This window comes from Cololabis saira, chromosome 2 (genome assembly GCF_033807715.1).
Source record: "Cololabis saira isolate AMF1-May2022 chromosome 2, fColSai1.1, whole genome shotgun sequence".
Classification (NCBI taxonomy): Eukaryota; Metazoa; Chordata; class Actinopteri; order Beloniformes; family Belonidae; genus Cololabis; species Cololabis saira.
This window is the reverse complement of record NC_084588.1, coordinates 8,001,812-8,014,734: the sequence shown is the minus strand read 5'-3', so window position 1 is coordinate 8,014,734 and position 12,923 is coordinate 8,001,812. Positions and strand designations below refer to the sequence as shown.

The following is a 12,923-nucleotide window of genomic DNA, read 5'->3' as shown; positions in this document are numbered from 1 at the left end:
TTGCAGGTGTCCTGTGGAATCTGTCCTCCAGGGACAACCTGAAGGAGAGGCTGTCCATCGAGGCTTTGCCTCTGCTCACGGAGAAGGTGCTCGTTCCTCTGTGCAAGAGCTTCCCGTTAAACCCAGCCGAGAGAGAGATTTTCAACAATGCCACCGGCTGTCTCAGGTGACCCCATCACCCTGAATATTTATTTATTTATGATGACACTCATGATGCTTGAAAAGCTTTGTTTGTTTTCATGTGTTTGAGAAAAGAGACAACCAGGGGTGGGTGTTGCCAAGAACCTCACAATACCATACACATCACAATACTTGAGTCACAATACGATATTGCGATATCCAGATTTTGCGATGTTATACATAGTTTGCTGAACACTGTTAAAGATATTATGCATCTTAAAATCTGAGTTACACTTACATCAGATTATGGTGATAATTCATGGGACAAACTGAGTCAGAACAATGTCATTCAAATTATCCGTGCCATTTTATTGTAACTATACTACCCAGTTACAACATATTTGCATATGTTTTTCATATTATTTACAAAATATGAAATTAACATTAACAATATTATTTAAGCCCATGTGCACAATAAAGTGGTACTGGATTTAGACCCATCTCAAACATGACTTATTTGGGGGGAAAAAAAGAATCGATGTTCAAATTTTGAATATCGATATTGAATCGGCCAGGAAAGTATCACGATATATTGCCATATCGATATTTTTGCCCAGCCCTAAACTGACCTGACTGATTGAGATCAAATGTACCATCAGATTCACACCATCGTGAATGTGAACACAGCTGGGGTGTCAGTGACCACGGCGTTTGTAAAAGCTCCCTTATAAGTTCTTCCATCTGGGATGAGCAAAGTTATGGACCCATGGAGCTGCTGTGGAGCACAAAACAGCAGAATAGTTTACTTTTTATTCAGTAGAATATAGCTATATTAACCTATATCAGTATCTATTCCACCTTAATTCATTCGATTTACATTAACGTCAGTACTTTAATTAGACATGTTATTTGTCTTTGGGAAGTAATGAACATGTAACTGGTGTGCCAGCCAGCGTAGCTGGTGTATTTCATTAACTGGTGTGCCAGCCAGCGTAGCTGGTGTATTTCATGCACCACAACCTGGTGTGCCGTTACACGTCTGTCTTTGTGCTGCGTTTTCAGAAACCTGAGCTCGGTGAACGAGAGAACGAGGCGAAAGATGAGAGGCACGCAAGGCCTGGTGGACTCTCTGGTGTGCTACATCCAGCAGGAAGAAGGGGGGGACGACAAGGTAACCCTGACCTGCACCCGCAGCCCGTGAATAATGGAGCACCTCCGTGTGATTCTGTCGTCACTTCTGTCGTCATGGTTACAGCTTATAAACGTTAGTGGCCGTGACCATGCGTGTCAGTGGTTTTTTGACTGAAGCAAATCACACATATTTCTTTAATAGTTTAGCAAATTGCGTTAACTAGACACAATGAAGGCGACGCCTCTCTGTTTCAGCCAGGCCAGCTGCTTTTGTTGTGGCAACAGTGTTCAGCTGGGTCTTCTGAGGAGGTGGTGTTTGTAAAAATGCCTCTCCGCCGGGTCCAGTCGGGAGCTCCTCCACGCTGGAAGGAATCCTTTATCTGCCGGGGATAAAGCTCCTGTCCTAGCTGTCTCTGGATGGCTGGTTCCACACAGCACCTGCAACCAGCCGAGACAGCTTTCTGCTCTGTTATCTGAATAAATGGAGCCTGAATCGGCCCGGCGTGCTGTAGTGACTCAGCTGCTCTCACTGCCTGTGTGTGCTGCTGAAACTCTGTTGATCTTGGTCCACATCGTGATCGCCTCCGGATCAACTGGAGAAGTGCAGAACAACACCAATAGCTCATGTGTGCAATACCACTACAATAATACATCTGAGCTAAAAATATAAGACACTGGAACGGCCTCCTCTGGTGATTGATCTAATCCTCCTCAACTTGAATAACACGGGCCGAGCAGAACCGCGTGGGTGGAGGCTTCATTTGTTTCTTCATTTGTCAGGGCCTGGATGCAGGAGGGAAGTGCAGTCAGCCTGATTTATCCATGATGAGAGGAGACCAGCAGAAGACAGTAATGAGCTTGTTAGGGCCTGGATCAATAGGCTGTTCAAATGCAATCAGACGGTGCTAGATTGCATTAAACACGTCAGCCCCAATGTTCTCATCCAAACTTTACGTGAGGGGATGTAGTTTCAGGGCTCAGACAGAGACTGCAGTTGTCCTGCTGGAGTCTGGGGGGGTTTGGAAATTAGGTTAAAAAAGTGCACAAATTTCGTTTTTCTATCCCTAAAAATAGTAACAGCCCAATTACATTGGTATATAACTCTGGGGGTGATACATGACAACATTCCGACTCAAGTGTTTACTAGTATAATTTGTGACTACTACTGGAATAGCTAATTATTGATCTAAGAAATAATTATTAATCTCTAGATAACCCATTTCGGGTTCGTTCTCATTTATTTTCTTATTTAAGTTTTCATTCATTGCACTACTACTACTTTACTACTACTACTTAATGTTATGTCACTATATTAGTATCTTTTAATTTTTATTTATTTACTATTTTTTTTAAATTTTTATTATTATTTTTTTTTTGTGTTTTGTTTTATTTTTTATTTTAATTTTATTTTTTTGCTATTCCCAAAGGAAAATTAATTAATAAAGGTATGTTCATCTGTTTTGCTCTGTACTGTGGAAACAATCTACCAATAAAAACATATATAAAAAATAAAAAATAAAAAATGCACAAATTTGCTTTTAAATCTGATTGTTTTAAGCCAGATTATGGTGGAAGGTTCACTTGCTGTCTTGGAGCATTTATCGTTCAGTCTCATCAGTTTCTTTATGTTCCTGTCAGCTAATACTTTAATCCCGCTACATCAGTGAATTTCTATGAAGCGTTTCCAACGATTCCCTGAATTTCCACGCCAGACGCTCATCTTCTGAGCTGGTTCAAACACTAATGAGGAAAGGAGTCGGCCGGCCTCTCACTTGCAGTGGCATTCTTGCATTTTTATAACGACTACAACCAGATCAGCTTTGAGGAGCTGGAAATAGCATGTAGGTAAATACTTGATGAGCCCAGCAGGACTTACTGGCAGCAGCTCGCTGGTCCAACTATGCAAATACCAGAGGATTGATAAACACGGCTCTTCTGTCAAACATTAATCCTCTTTGCCACAGCACCGAAGAAGACCTTATAATGGACTCCTATAAGATGAAGATTGACGGGGAATATTGTAGAAATAGGAAAGCTTTGCTTTATGAAAGAGGATGACTGCGTCACCACGAACCATGTGATCTTAATAACACTGCAGGACACCCACATCCTCTCTGTTTCTAGATCTAGCTCTACTTCATCTTTTATTGCTGAATAAAGGAGTCACATGGTCCTTCAGTGTCACACAGTAACACTTCCTATTGTTCTCAGCATTAACAGCATTACGCTACAGTTTCTTTGTCTGTTAATCAATTAGTTCTAAGAACCTCAGACCCTTCAACCTGAGGGTAATCAGGCCTGAACTTGGGAGGTCAGATACATGAGTGTGCTGCTGTTGTTTCCAACCCACGGCCCGGCAGTATTTGTTCAGGAATCTGAACAAACATTTATTGTTCCCAAAGCTGTTTGTGCTGCAAAACGATGTCAGCTTCACTTATCTGGGTTCAAAGGTGGGCAGAGGTTCTCTGGAGTAACGGGAGGGTAGAGAAGTATTAGAGAAGCTGAGTATTTGTGTGTCTGAGTTCAAAACCTCTAACACAGCCCGTCTGTGGTCTTGTGAAGCATCCAGAACCTCTCTGCAAGTCCACCCAGCTTTACCTCCTACTTGCTTTGCACTGTCTTGGACATTGATTTCACAAAGCTGCAACAACAATGTCACTGCATATGGTGCTGCTGAGCTGTCCAGGGGGCGCTGCTGCGTCTCACGCAGGACCAGCTGCTAACAGACTCCAGCAGAGGCCTGAGGCCTGAACGGGAATAACCAGCTGTAGGTTTAAGATTCATAGAAAACAAGAGCCTTTGGAGCCCATAATTGTTCAGTTACTGAACAATTATGGGCTCCACTTTGTGTCATTAAATAGGTCATGCTGCTGCTGTCAAACCTTTATTAACAAATGCGTCGGAGCAGTGATACGGAGCAGTGATACGGAGCAGTGATACGGAGCAGTGCTCCGTATCACCTTGTACCACTGATACCAGCTGTCCTCGGCAGTCCCTGTCTCCCAACAAGCAGCTGGAGCTGGATTTGACTTCATTTGAGCAGTTCTGTATGTGAGGCCGTCTATAAAAAGGCAAACCAACGTCTACACTGCTTAAGGAAGCTGTCATCTTTTCATATTGATAAAAAGCTGCTCACCATGTTCTATAGATGTTTTATTGAATCTATAATCTCTTTTAGCTTCGTGTCTTGGTTTGGCAACTTACACCTAAAAAATAAAAACCTGTTTAATCAGATTGTGAGGTGGCCAGTAGCTAATTGGAGAGACACAACTCAACTTCTCTCCTCTTTACTGGGCAGCTACAGGGACTAGCTGATCCATCTCAGATGATACTGTACATCTCATCCACTACACGGCCAATTCCAGTATCTCCTTCTGGCCATAAGTTTAAAATGCCTTTGTGCAAAACTAAAAGGTATAAATGTAGTTATGTCCCCTCAGCTATTAATGCCCTAAATAGGACATGATTTCCCATCCTCCACCTAGGTCAATTTATCTATGTATGTATCTATTGTATTGCTTATTCAATCTGGAGCATTTTTTCGTTTGTCTGTCAATGTTTTGTTTTGTTATTCTCCTGTTTGTCTTGTGTCACTGTCACCGTACTGTATGGTGTTGTTGTAAGTTTCTACTTTTTACCTGCAAACAAACCTTATATTTTCTTCTGCGTTGATATAAATTGTCTGAATTAAAGAGGAACCCGGCGGCTGAAGGTCCTCCAGCGCTGCTGTAATGGAGTCCTCATCCCCGTGTCGTCTCTCTGATCGTGTCCTCCCTGTGTGTTGTTCTGCATGTCCAGGGTTTGGAGAATTCTCTGTGTGTGATGAGGAACCTGTCGTACCAGCTGTACGCGGAGCTTCCTCCCTCGGTCCGCCTGCACCTGGAGGGCCCGTCCAGAGCCTCCTCCTCCAGAGACAACGAAGTCATCGGCTGCTTCACTGTGCACAGCAAGAAGAGCACAGAGGTGAGAACAACCGCCTCAGAGACCGAGCTAGAGACGGAGTGGGAGCTCTTATCTGCTCAGGCTGATGGGCTGAGTCACCACATATAGTAGCACCTAGAGGGCTGCATTTCAGATCTGGCGGGAGCGGGCGGTTTGAACTTTGCTGCGGGCGGCTAAAAAAAACACTGCGGGATCGGGATGTAGTCTAGTGACAAGATGGAAATCAATGACGTGGAAAAGAACCTCAAACAAGGTCTTTACTAAACAAAGACAAAGCAAGGCCAGTCAGATATTTGGAGAAACTGTGTTTAGTGTCTGTAGCATCTTGGAAGAGAAGCAGGGATTGGAACCAGCAGTCGGTCAGCAGCATTCTCTTCCTCCACAGATATGTAATGGCTGAGTGATTCATTTGTTAAATTAATTTGTTTCATTCGTTAACTTTGTCTATTTTATGTTATTTATTAGTATTATTTGAGCCGCTCACAGCTACTCTTGTTGCTATAACCTCAATCACATAATTGATGCGTGCGTGAAAGGCATGTATACATGGTGATTAATCATTTGGGATATCTGGATCAAACCAGCGACGCACGGAGAACATCATGACGCAATTACCGTCATTTCCGCTTCTTCTTCCTGTATCCAAATTCAAAACAACAACAATAACAGCAGCACGGTGGATAATGAACAGCCCAGTAGAAGTGGTTTTGTTTCTTGTTCCTGTAGTTCTCCTTTTCCAGCGTCTTCCAGCGGAGCTTGATCTGGTCTGGCGTTCCTACAAATGCTGCTTCGCGCAACTTTTCGCTCACCTTCTTGTAAATCTTCTATCCCGGTACTTTCTACCGTCTACAAATGCAGAAATGTTCATATCCTTCATTACATTTATGAAGTGATTAGTCTCCTCCTGGTCTTGTGTTTCTCCGTGATCAGAAGAACTTCCTGGACTCAAAAGAGAAAGATTCCTTGAGAAAAGAGCATGTGCAGAAAACAAATTCCTGTTCCTTCTGATGGGAAAATCCTGTTTGGTGTTTACATGACCCAATATTCAGTTAGAAAAGGAGTAACCCAGGGCTCATATTCAGGTTTAAAAAAAACGGAATATGAGCAAATTCGGGTTATTCAAAGGGGTTATTGGTGTTTACATGGCCGTGCAAAACCGGGTTATTGCTAATATTCCGGTTAAAAAAGGGTTATTGACTGCATAGAAACGTAGTCAGTGATGGATTTGCATCTAACTTGCTGTCAGGTGGCCTATGAACTCTCAATTATCCATCAAGATCCCCAATGATCATGTTAACAGTAAATCAGATAGATTTCTCCAGGACTTTTCTCTTGCGGGACGGGAGAAGACACAAAGTCAATGCATCTCTATAATTGTGCGGATGAGGAAAACAGTCCCGCGCAGGGCTCTAGTAGCCCCCCCTGTAACGGCCTCTCTCTCTCTCTCTACTCCCCGTCCTCCGCAGCAGCAGCGGTACCAGAACGTGCCCACCCTTTCCCAGCCCAAGGGTGCTGAGTGGCTGTGGCACCCGAAGGTGGTGTCTCTGTACAAGCTGGTGCTCCAGAGCAGCAGCAGCAGCTCCATGAGCCGGGAGGCGGCGGTGGGAGCGCTGCAGAACATCACCGCGGGAGAGGGCAGGGTAGGAAGACGGATCATTGCTGTGCTCTCCTGTTTTCACTGCTCTAGAGTTGTTGGATTTCTGAAGTTGACTTGTGAACATAAACAGAAGTAGTGATGCACCAAAATCTAAATTTGTGGCTGAAACCGAAACCGAAAATAATAATAAACATTTGGCCGAATAACATACCGAACATGGTTCTTCGCAGTTTTAATTTATTTTGACAATTTTTTCACCATTGCATGAATCAAATAAATGTGCTGTAGGCATGCTTTTCAAAGAAAAAAATATTTTACAAAATTACAAGGTAGAAATATTTATTGAACATGACCTACCGAATATTTTTAATTTCCCAGCATTTTTTTAATATTCCAGCAGACATTATACCAACAAAGCACAATAAAGCCACTTTTGCACTAGTATCGGCTGAGCCCGGCTCGGCTCGGCGTGGTACGGCACGGTTCCACACGTGTGTTTTTCCACAGCCAGGGGAGAAGTGGGCAGGTGAAGCTGCTGTGACGTACTCGATTGCGCAACCGCTTTGTTCATGTCGGCGCTGATGAGAAATCAGCTGGAGCCGCGAGCGGCTGAGAAAAAACAGCCCGTCTACATCGCTTTTTAAATTTTTTCTCGACAGCCACCAGGTTTATGAACATCTGCACCTCAGAGTTGGATCACCAAACAGACGTTTTGCGCTTTATAATAAAATCGCTGCGAGCCGCGAGTCCCCTCGCGCTGACTCCCGCTTCCTGATTCAAACGTCTGCCGGCCCCGCCCCCCGACCAATCGGTGGCGAGGAGGTGGTGACGTCAGAAAAAGTCCCTGCTCAGCCCGCTTTCAGAACCTCACTGAAATGGTTACAGAAAAAAGTATCGACTTGGAGCGGCTTTACCCGTCTCAGCCCTAGTGCAAAAGCGCAAAACGGGTAGAACCGAGCTAAGGTGGTACTAATGCAAAAGCGCCATAACTTAAAATAAATAATTTAGCTAATTTAATACATTTTTGGGCCATCTTTTAGTTTACATAACTGATTGCTGAAAAATTGTAACATAGGCCTTAAAACAAAAAAAAGCTCCCCTATCTCCCCTGCATCCCGTGACCGTCTCCATCACCAAGTGGTTTCACAAATCCAGCTTCAAAAAGCCATTCTTTTATCCTTCTCAGCTACTTTGAAATACTGCATTTACCACTGCTCCCCCCTCACTTCACGCTGTTCGCTGATTGATTGCGTCATCTAAACACGCCGTTATTAATTGTTCGTTTTTTTCCCCACTTATTCCACCGAACACCGAAAGTGTTTTTTTTGCTATTTTCGGTTACCGAACATTGGGTGCATCACTAACCAGAACAGCAGCACGTAGTTGACGGGGGGTAACAGACTCAGATCTCACCTCTCCTGCCAGTGGGCCTCGGTGCTGTGTGGCGTCGTGACGGAGAAGGAGAGGATGCTGCCCATCCTGCTGGACCTGTTTGACACCTGCACCGACATGCAGATGAAGCCTCTGAGCGGCCTGCTCAGGAACCTGGCCCACCACGCCACCGACAAGCAGCTCATGGGTGGGTAGAGAAGCTCCTCTTCCTCTTCCTCTTCCTCTTCCTCTTCCTCTTCCTCTTCCTCTTCCTCTTCCTCTTCCTCTTCCTCTTCCTCTTCCTCTTCCTCTTCCTCTTCCCAGTCAGACTGGTGTTCTGTCTGTTCTGATGGACCCACATAAAACCTGCACCGTGTGGTTGTCATGGTCCAGTTTAGTAGGGGACACCATGAACAGACAGAACACATGAGTTGTAAAGGTTTTAATATCACTGATTCATGTCTCTAAGTTCTACAAAGAGCTTTATGGTGTAATTACAACAATATACAGACTGTATTTGAACATCTGAACCCGTCCTGCCAACATCTGCCCTGCACATTCTGGTGCTGATCTCATGGTTCTAGTCCTCCAGAATCCTGCCGCTACGTTAGAAGACAGGCGTGTACATTTGTGGAGGTCACAGTTTGAGTTGAAACAATACATGTGATCATTTATTTATTTATTTATTTATTACGGATCCCCATTAATCCTCACTGCAGTGAAGACTATTCTTCCTGGGGTCCAACATTGTACACATAAACAATAAAATACAATCCTTACAGTTAAAACATAACTAAATCTAAACAAAAATGATCTGAGATGTGATGGAATTCAACCCTTAAATTGTTGAAACCAGCCAGAACCAGAACCAAACAACAAAACATATTCCATTTTACACACTCAAATTTCAGAATAAACCAAGAATTACAGAATAAACCAACTACCTAAAACTGACTTCCTTGCTAAGTACTGCTTTTCTTAATGTATTTTTGAATCTAGCTTTATTGTGTATCATGGTTAAATGTGGTGGAAGTTTATTCCAATATGTTACTGCTCTAAACATGGTAGCCTCTTCAGTGCGTTGGTTCCTGGTAGAGGAAGAGGAAAGTGAACACCAGAAGCAGATCTGGTTGCAGAGCCACATCAGGGGGACAGTGGACATGAGGGAGGGTGGGGATCGAACCACGGACCCTCGCTGGGAGACTCAGCGGCGTATTCGGTCGAAATTAGAAAAGTTACAGTTGATAGATTAGGTTATCGTAAGTTAAACTAACACTGAGAGCCTGGTAAACCTGTACCAACGACCCACGATACCAACAGCAGGAAGGAGGATCTTCTCCTGTAATCCACAGCTGGGATGCTCCTCCACACCTTCACAGGGAACATTATGGACGTAATTACAATCATGGCCATGCACCTGACTAAGGCTCGGCCCGTTTTTAAACGCTACGTACTTCACTACGAGTATGAACCGATTTGGCCAGAATGAAGTGTCCAGGATTTGAGCAAGTGCAGACTCAGTATAGAGGGAATGCACATGATGTCACAGATGCAACTTCACAGCAAATTTCCCCCACTGAGTGTCAGAAAGACTTTCAGTTTGAGCAACTGAAAACATCTAAAATGGGAAAGATCAGAGAGATCAGTGTGCTTCTTGCAGTAACACTTCCAGAGTGTACCTCTCATACTGTATCCCATAATGCAATACATCAGTACAGTGTGGGTTTCTTCAGCAGTGGGGTGACCCGAGCTGGTTTGAAGGCAGAGGGAAAGACGCCATATGTAAGAGAGGAGTTGATAATGTGGTTATTGCAGGGGTTGACGGTAGGTAAAATGTTCTGCAGGATGTCTGTAGGGACAGGATCATCATCAGGATCATGAGGACAGGTCACAAGTTTAGAGACTTCATTCTCATTTAGAGACCAGAAGGAGCAGAGAGAGGCACCATTAATAGTAACATTGATAGTAGCAACCTTTTCAGTAAAGAAGGAAGCAAACGTTTCTGCAGAAAACCCAGTGGGAGGTTGAGCAGGTGGTGGAGAGAGAAGAGAATTAAACGCCATGAACAGTTGTCAGGTATTAGGAGCATTTTGGATGTTGTTCTGGTAGAAGTCTATCTTGATAGCCTTTAAGCTGGATGTGAAAAATGACAGTTTTGTTGGTACTCAGACAAGTCAGTGTGCTGGATTTGTGCCACTTTCTCCCAGCTGCCCTGAGTCCAGCTCTGTGGTTCCTCAGAACTTCTCTGAATCATGGACTGGGAGGTTTCTGTCCAGCTGGTTTGGACACCAGGACAGAGTTTATCCAGAGAGGAGGCGAGTTTGGAGCAGAGTTTCTGCAGCCTCATTAACTGATAGTGAGGGAAGGGAGGGCAGAGCTCAGCAGACGGCTGTGTGGGGCTGAGAGAGCTACGTTTGTGTGGTAGGTCACTCTCTTTGGAAGGGAAATGGAAAACCTAAAGGTTTGAAAACCGGAGACTGAATCAGATTAAATCATGTAAGTCATTTATAAGATATTCAGCTTTAAATTATAAGAAACTAAATTGTGTTTTAGAGCCGTCTAACACCCGCTCACTGAAGAAAAGAGTGTTTGAATTAATTGCTATCGCTGTTAAGAAAATTGGAGGTAATATAGTAAAACATCTCCTACCCAACGTTTAACCTTGTTACAGTACAAGAGACAAAGCTCCATCTTCTCTCAATGATCTGATAAAACTTGCCTCCAGAATTTAAACATTAACAGGTTTTTAGATACAGGAGGAGGAAATTGGTGAAACGGAGATTATTCAGTCTTGTTCAAATGTTGCATGTCGGTGATGCCATTAATCATCATTGTGGTTTGGCGTGATGATGAAATATGAATGAATATTTGGGGTTTTGTGCTTTGAGGAAGTTGATGATCAGTAATGGAGTATGCCACGTTAATCCCTCCTCTTTGTCCCAGCAGCTAAGACCACGGTGAGCATCCTGGTGTCCAAGCTGCCCAGCGACGGCCTTCAGACCACCCCGTCCACCGAGGTGGTGGTCAACATCTGCGGAGCCCTCAACCACCTGGTGACCTGCAGCTCGGCGGCGGCCCGCGACGTCGCCCACTACAACGGCCTGCCAAAGCTGGTGGGCATCAAGAACTCCCACGATACCAGGTAAAACCGGCTGCTGCTCCGGCCCTTCCCAGATCCAGCTGTTCCAGCGGAGCAAAGGTCCTCCTAACCCTAGAGTCACACCGAAAGCGTCAGAAATCACCTGTGGAGGCTCAGGACGTCTGGAGGGAACAAAGTGCATAGTTTACATATATCTATATATAGTTGCACATCTTCAGTTTCCTATTTCACCATGGATCACACTTTGGGAAGCCTTCATTATATTTCAGCGTTATTTCTGCATAGATAAGAGTGAGTTTGATGCTCCTTGACCAGGTTGGTCCTGGATCAACATCAACCATCATCGTTGGTCCCGGTGAAGCTGCAGTCTGTCTGCGGTGAACACTGACACACCGGGTCAGAGCGGATTTGGTCATATTTTTTAAACTGTGTTTTGTGATTAATAAGCACGTTTTTTTTTATTATTTTGCGTTGGATCAATGTAGCAAATAAAATCGTTGGGACCATCCAGCTCCTCAACCATCAGTTACGTGTTTCACATGAGCAGTTCAGGTAAAAATGGCAGTTAAATCAGCAAAAATGTCAGTTTGCTGGATGAAATATATTAATTCCTGATAAAATAAGTGTGTTAGTGCACAGCTATGCTCATGTACGCATGTGAATGAGTGTACGTTTGTGTGTACATGAAAGTACAATCTGCATTGAGGGTTCTTGCTTCAGGAATCCCGGTCTGTGATTGGACGCTGCCCCGGCGTCGCCGCTGCTCATTTGCATAAAGTTGAGATTTTTCAACTTCAAATTGACGCTCTGGATGCCTCCAACGCCTCTGTGGCCTCCGACGCCTCCCGCAGCGCGCTTTCATAGAAAATGAATGACGCTTTTGCTGTGAATCCCGGGTAAAGCTCCCACATGCTCCTGCAGCGCTCCAAGGGTTGGACACTGACTTGGCTTCTCTGCTTGATTGATAGGACTAGGGATCAAAATTGCATAATATGGGTCTTTTAAAGTGGTTGATCTTTTTAAGATCTTCAATATTCTGGCTATAGCAAAGCTGTGACCTCCCAGTGATGTCTGTTTTAAATTGATGAGTTGTTAAAACTCCCACGGTCATTGGCCTCGCGAAAAAACTAGAAACTTTCCTCATTTTGAGGGTTTATCAGTGACTTTGTCCGTTCTGTCTGCTCTGGTATTTCCTCCTTGTTAGCGCCCCTCGTCTTCTTTTTTTCCACCTCTAACTGTGTGTGGGTGTGTGTTGCAGCGCCGGGAGTCTGAAGGCCGCCAGAGCCGCGTCTACTGTCCTCTGCAACATGTTCCAGTACAGCAAGCTGCACCGGGACTACAAACTGGTGAGATTTCACTTTCAAACTGAGGAAAAAAGTTTAGAAATGACTTCATAACTTGTTAACTTACCTTTTATTTGCTGAATCTTAATTTTCAGTATTTGTTGTTTAAGAATCATGTAGATGAGGGTCACTGACCTTCTTGAAACTGAGGATACTGAACAACAGGAAGGGCTGCTTCACTTTCACTTCACTCAACATTTCCTCACAATCATTATCAAATCTATTATAGTAAGAAACACTCATTAAAATCTTCAAATCAAATCCCCTTTTCACTCAATTAAAACACTTTTTGTATAAAATGGAAAAAAGTCACTATGAA

The 12,923-nt window shown here is 43.9% G+C and overlaps 1 protein-coding gene across 2 annotated transcripts in view; it reads left to right on the top strand.

Annotated features, from left to right (window-relative positions):
• The window catches only part of pkp3b (plakophilin 3b), a 44,559-nt gene that overhangs the window by 23,007 nt on the left and 8,629 nt on the right, over positions 1 to 12,923 (top strand). Inside the window, exons 6-12 of one of the 2 annotated variants that reach the window (XM_061737073.1) lie at positions 7 to 166; positions 1,183 to 1,291; positions 5,050 to 5,214; positions 6,663 to 6,833; positions 8,216 to 8,369; positions 11,108 to 11,303; positions 12,520 to 12,607. In XM_061737073.1, the coding sequence (XP_061593057.1) occupies positions 7 to 166; positions 1,183 to 1,291; positions 5,050 to 5,214; positions 6,663 to 6,833; positions 8,216 to 8,369; positions 11,108 to 11,303; positions 12,520 to 12,607 (1,043 nt within the window). Of the gene's footprint in view, positions 1 to 6; positions 167 to 1,182; positions 1,292 to 5,049; positions 5,215 to 6,659; positions 6,834 to 8,215; positions 8,370 to 11,107; positions 11,304 to 12,519; positions 12,608 to 12,923 lie in introns of both variants that reach the window. The other variant, XM_061737064.1, reaches the window with a different exon arrangement.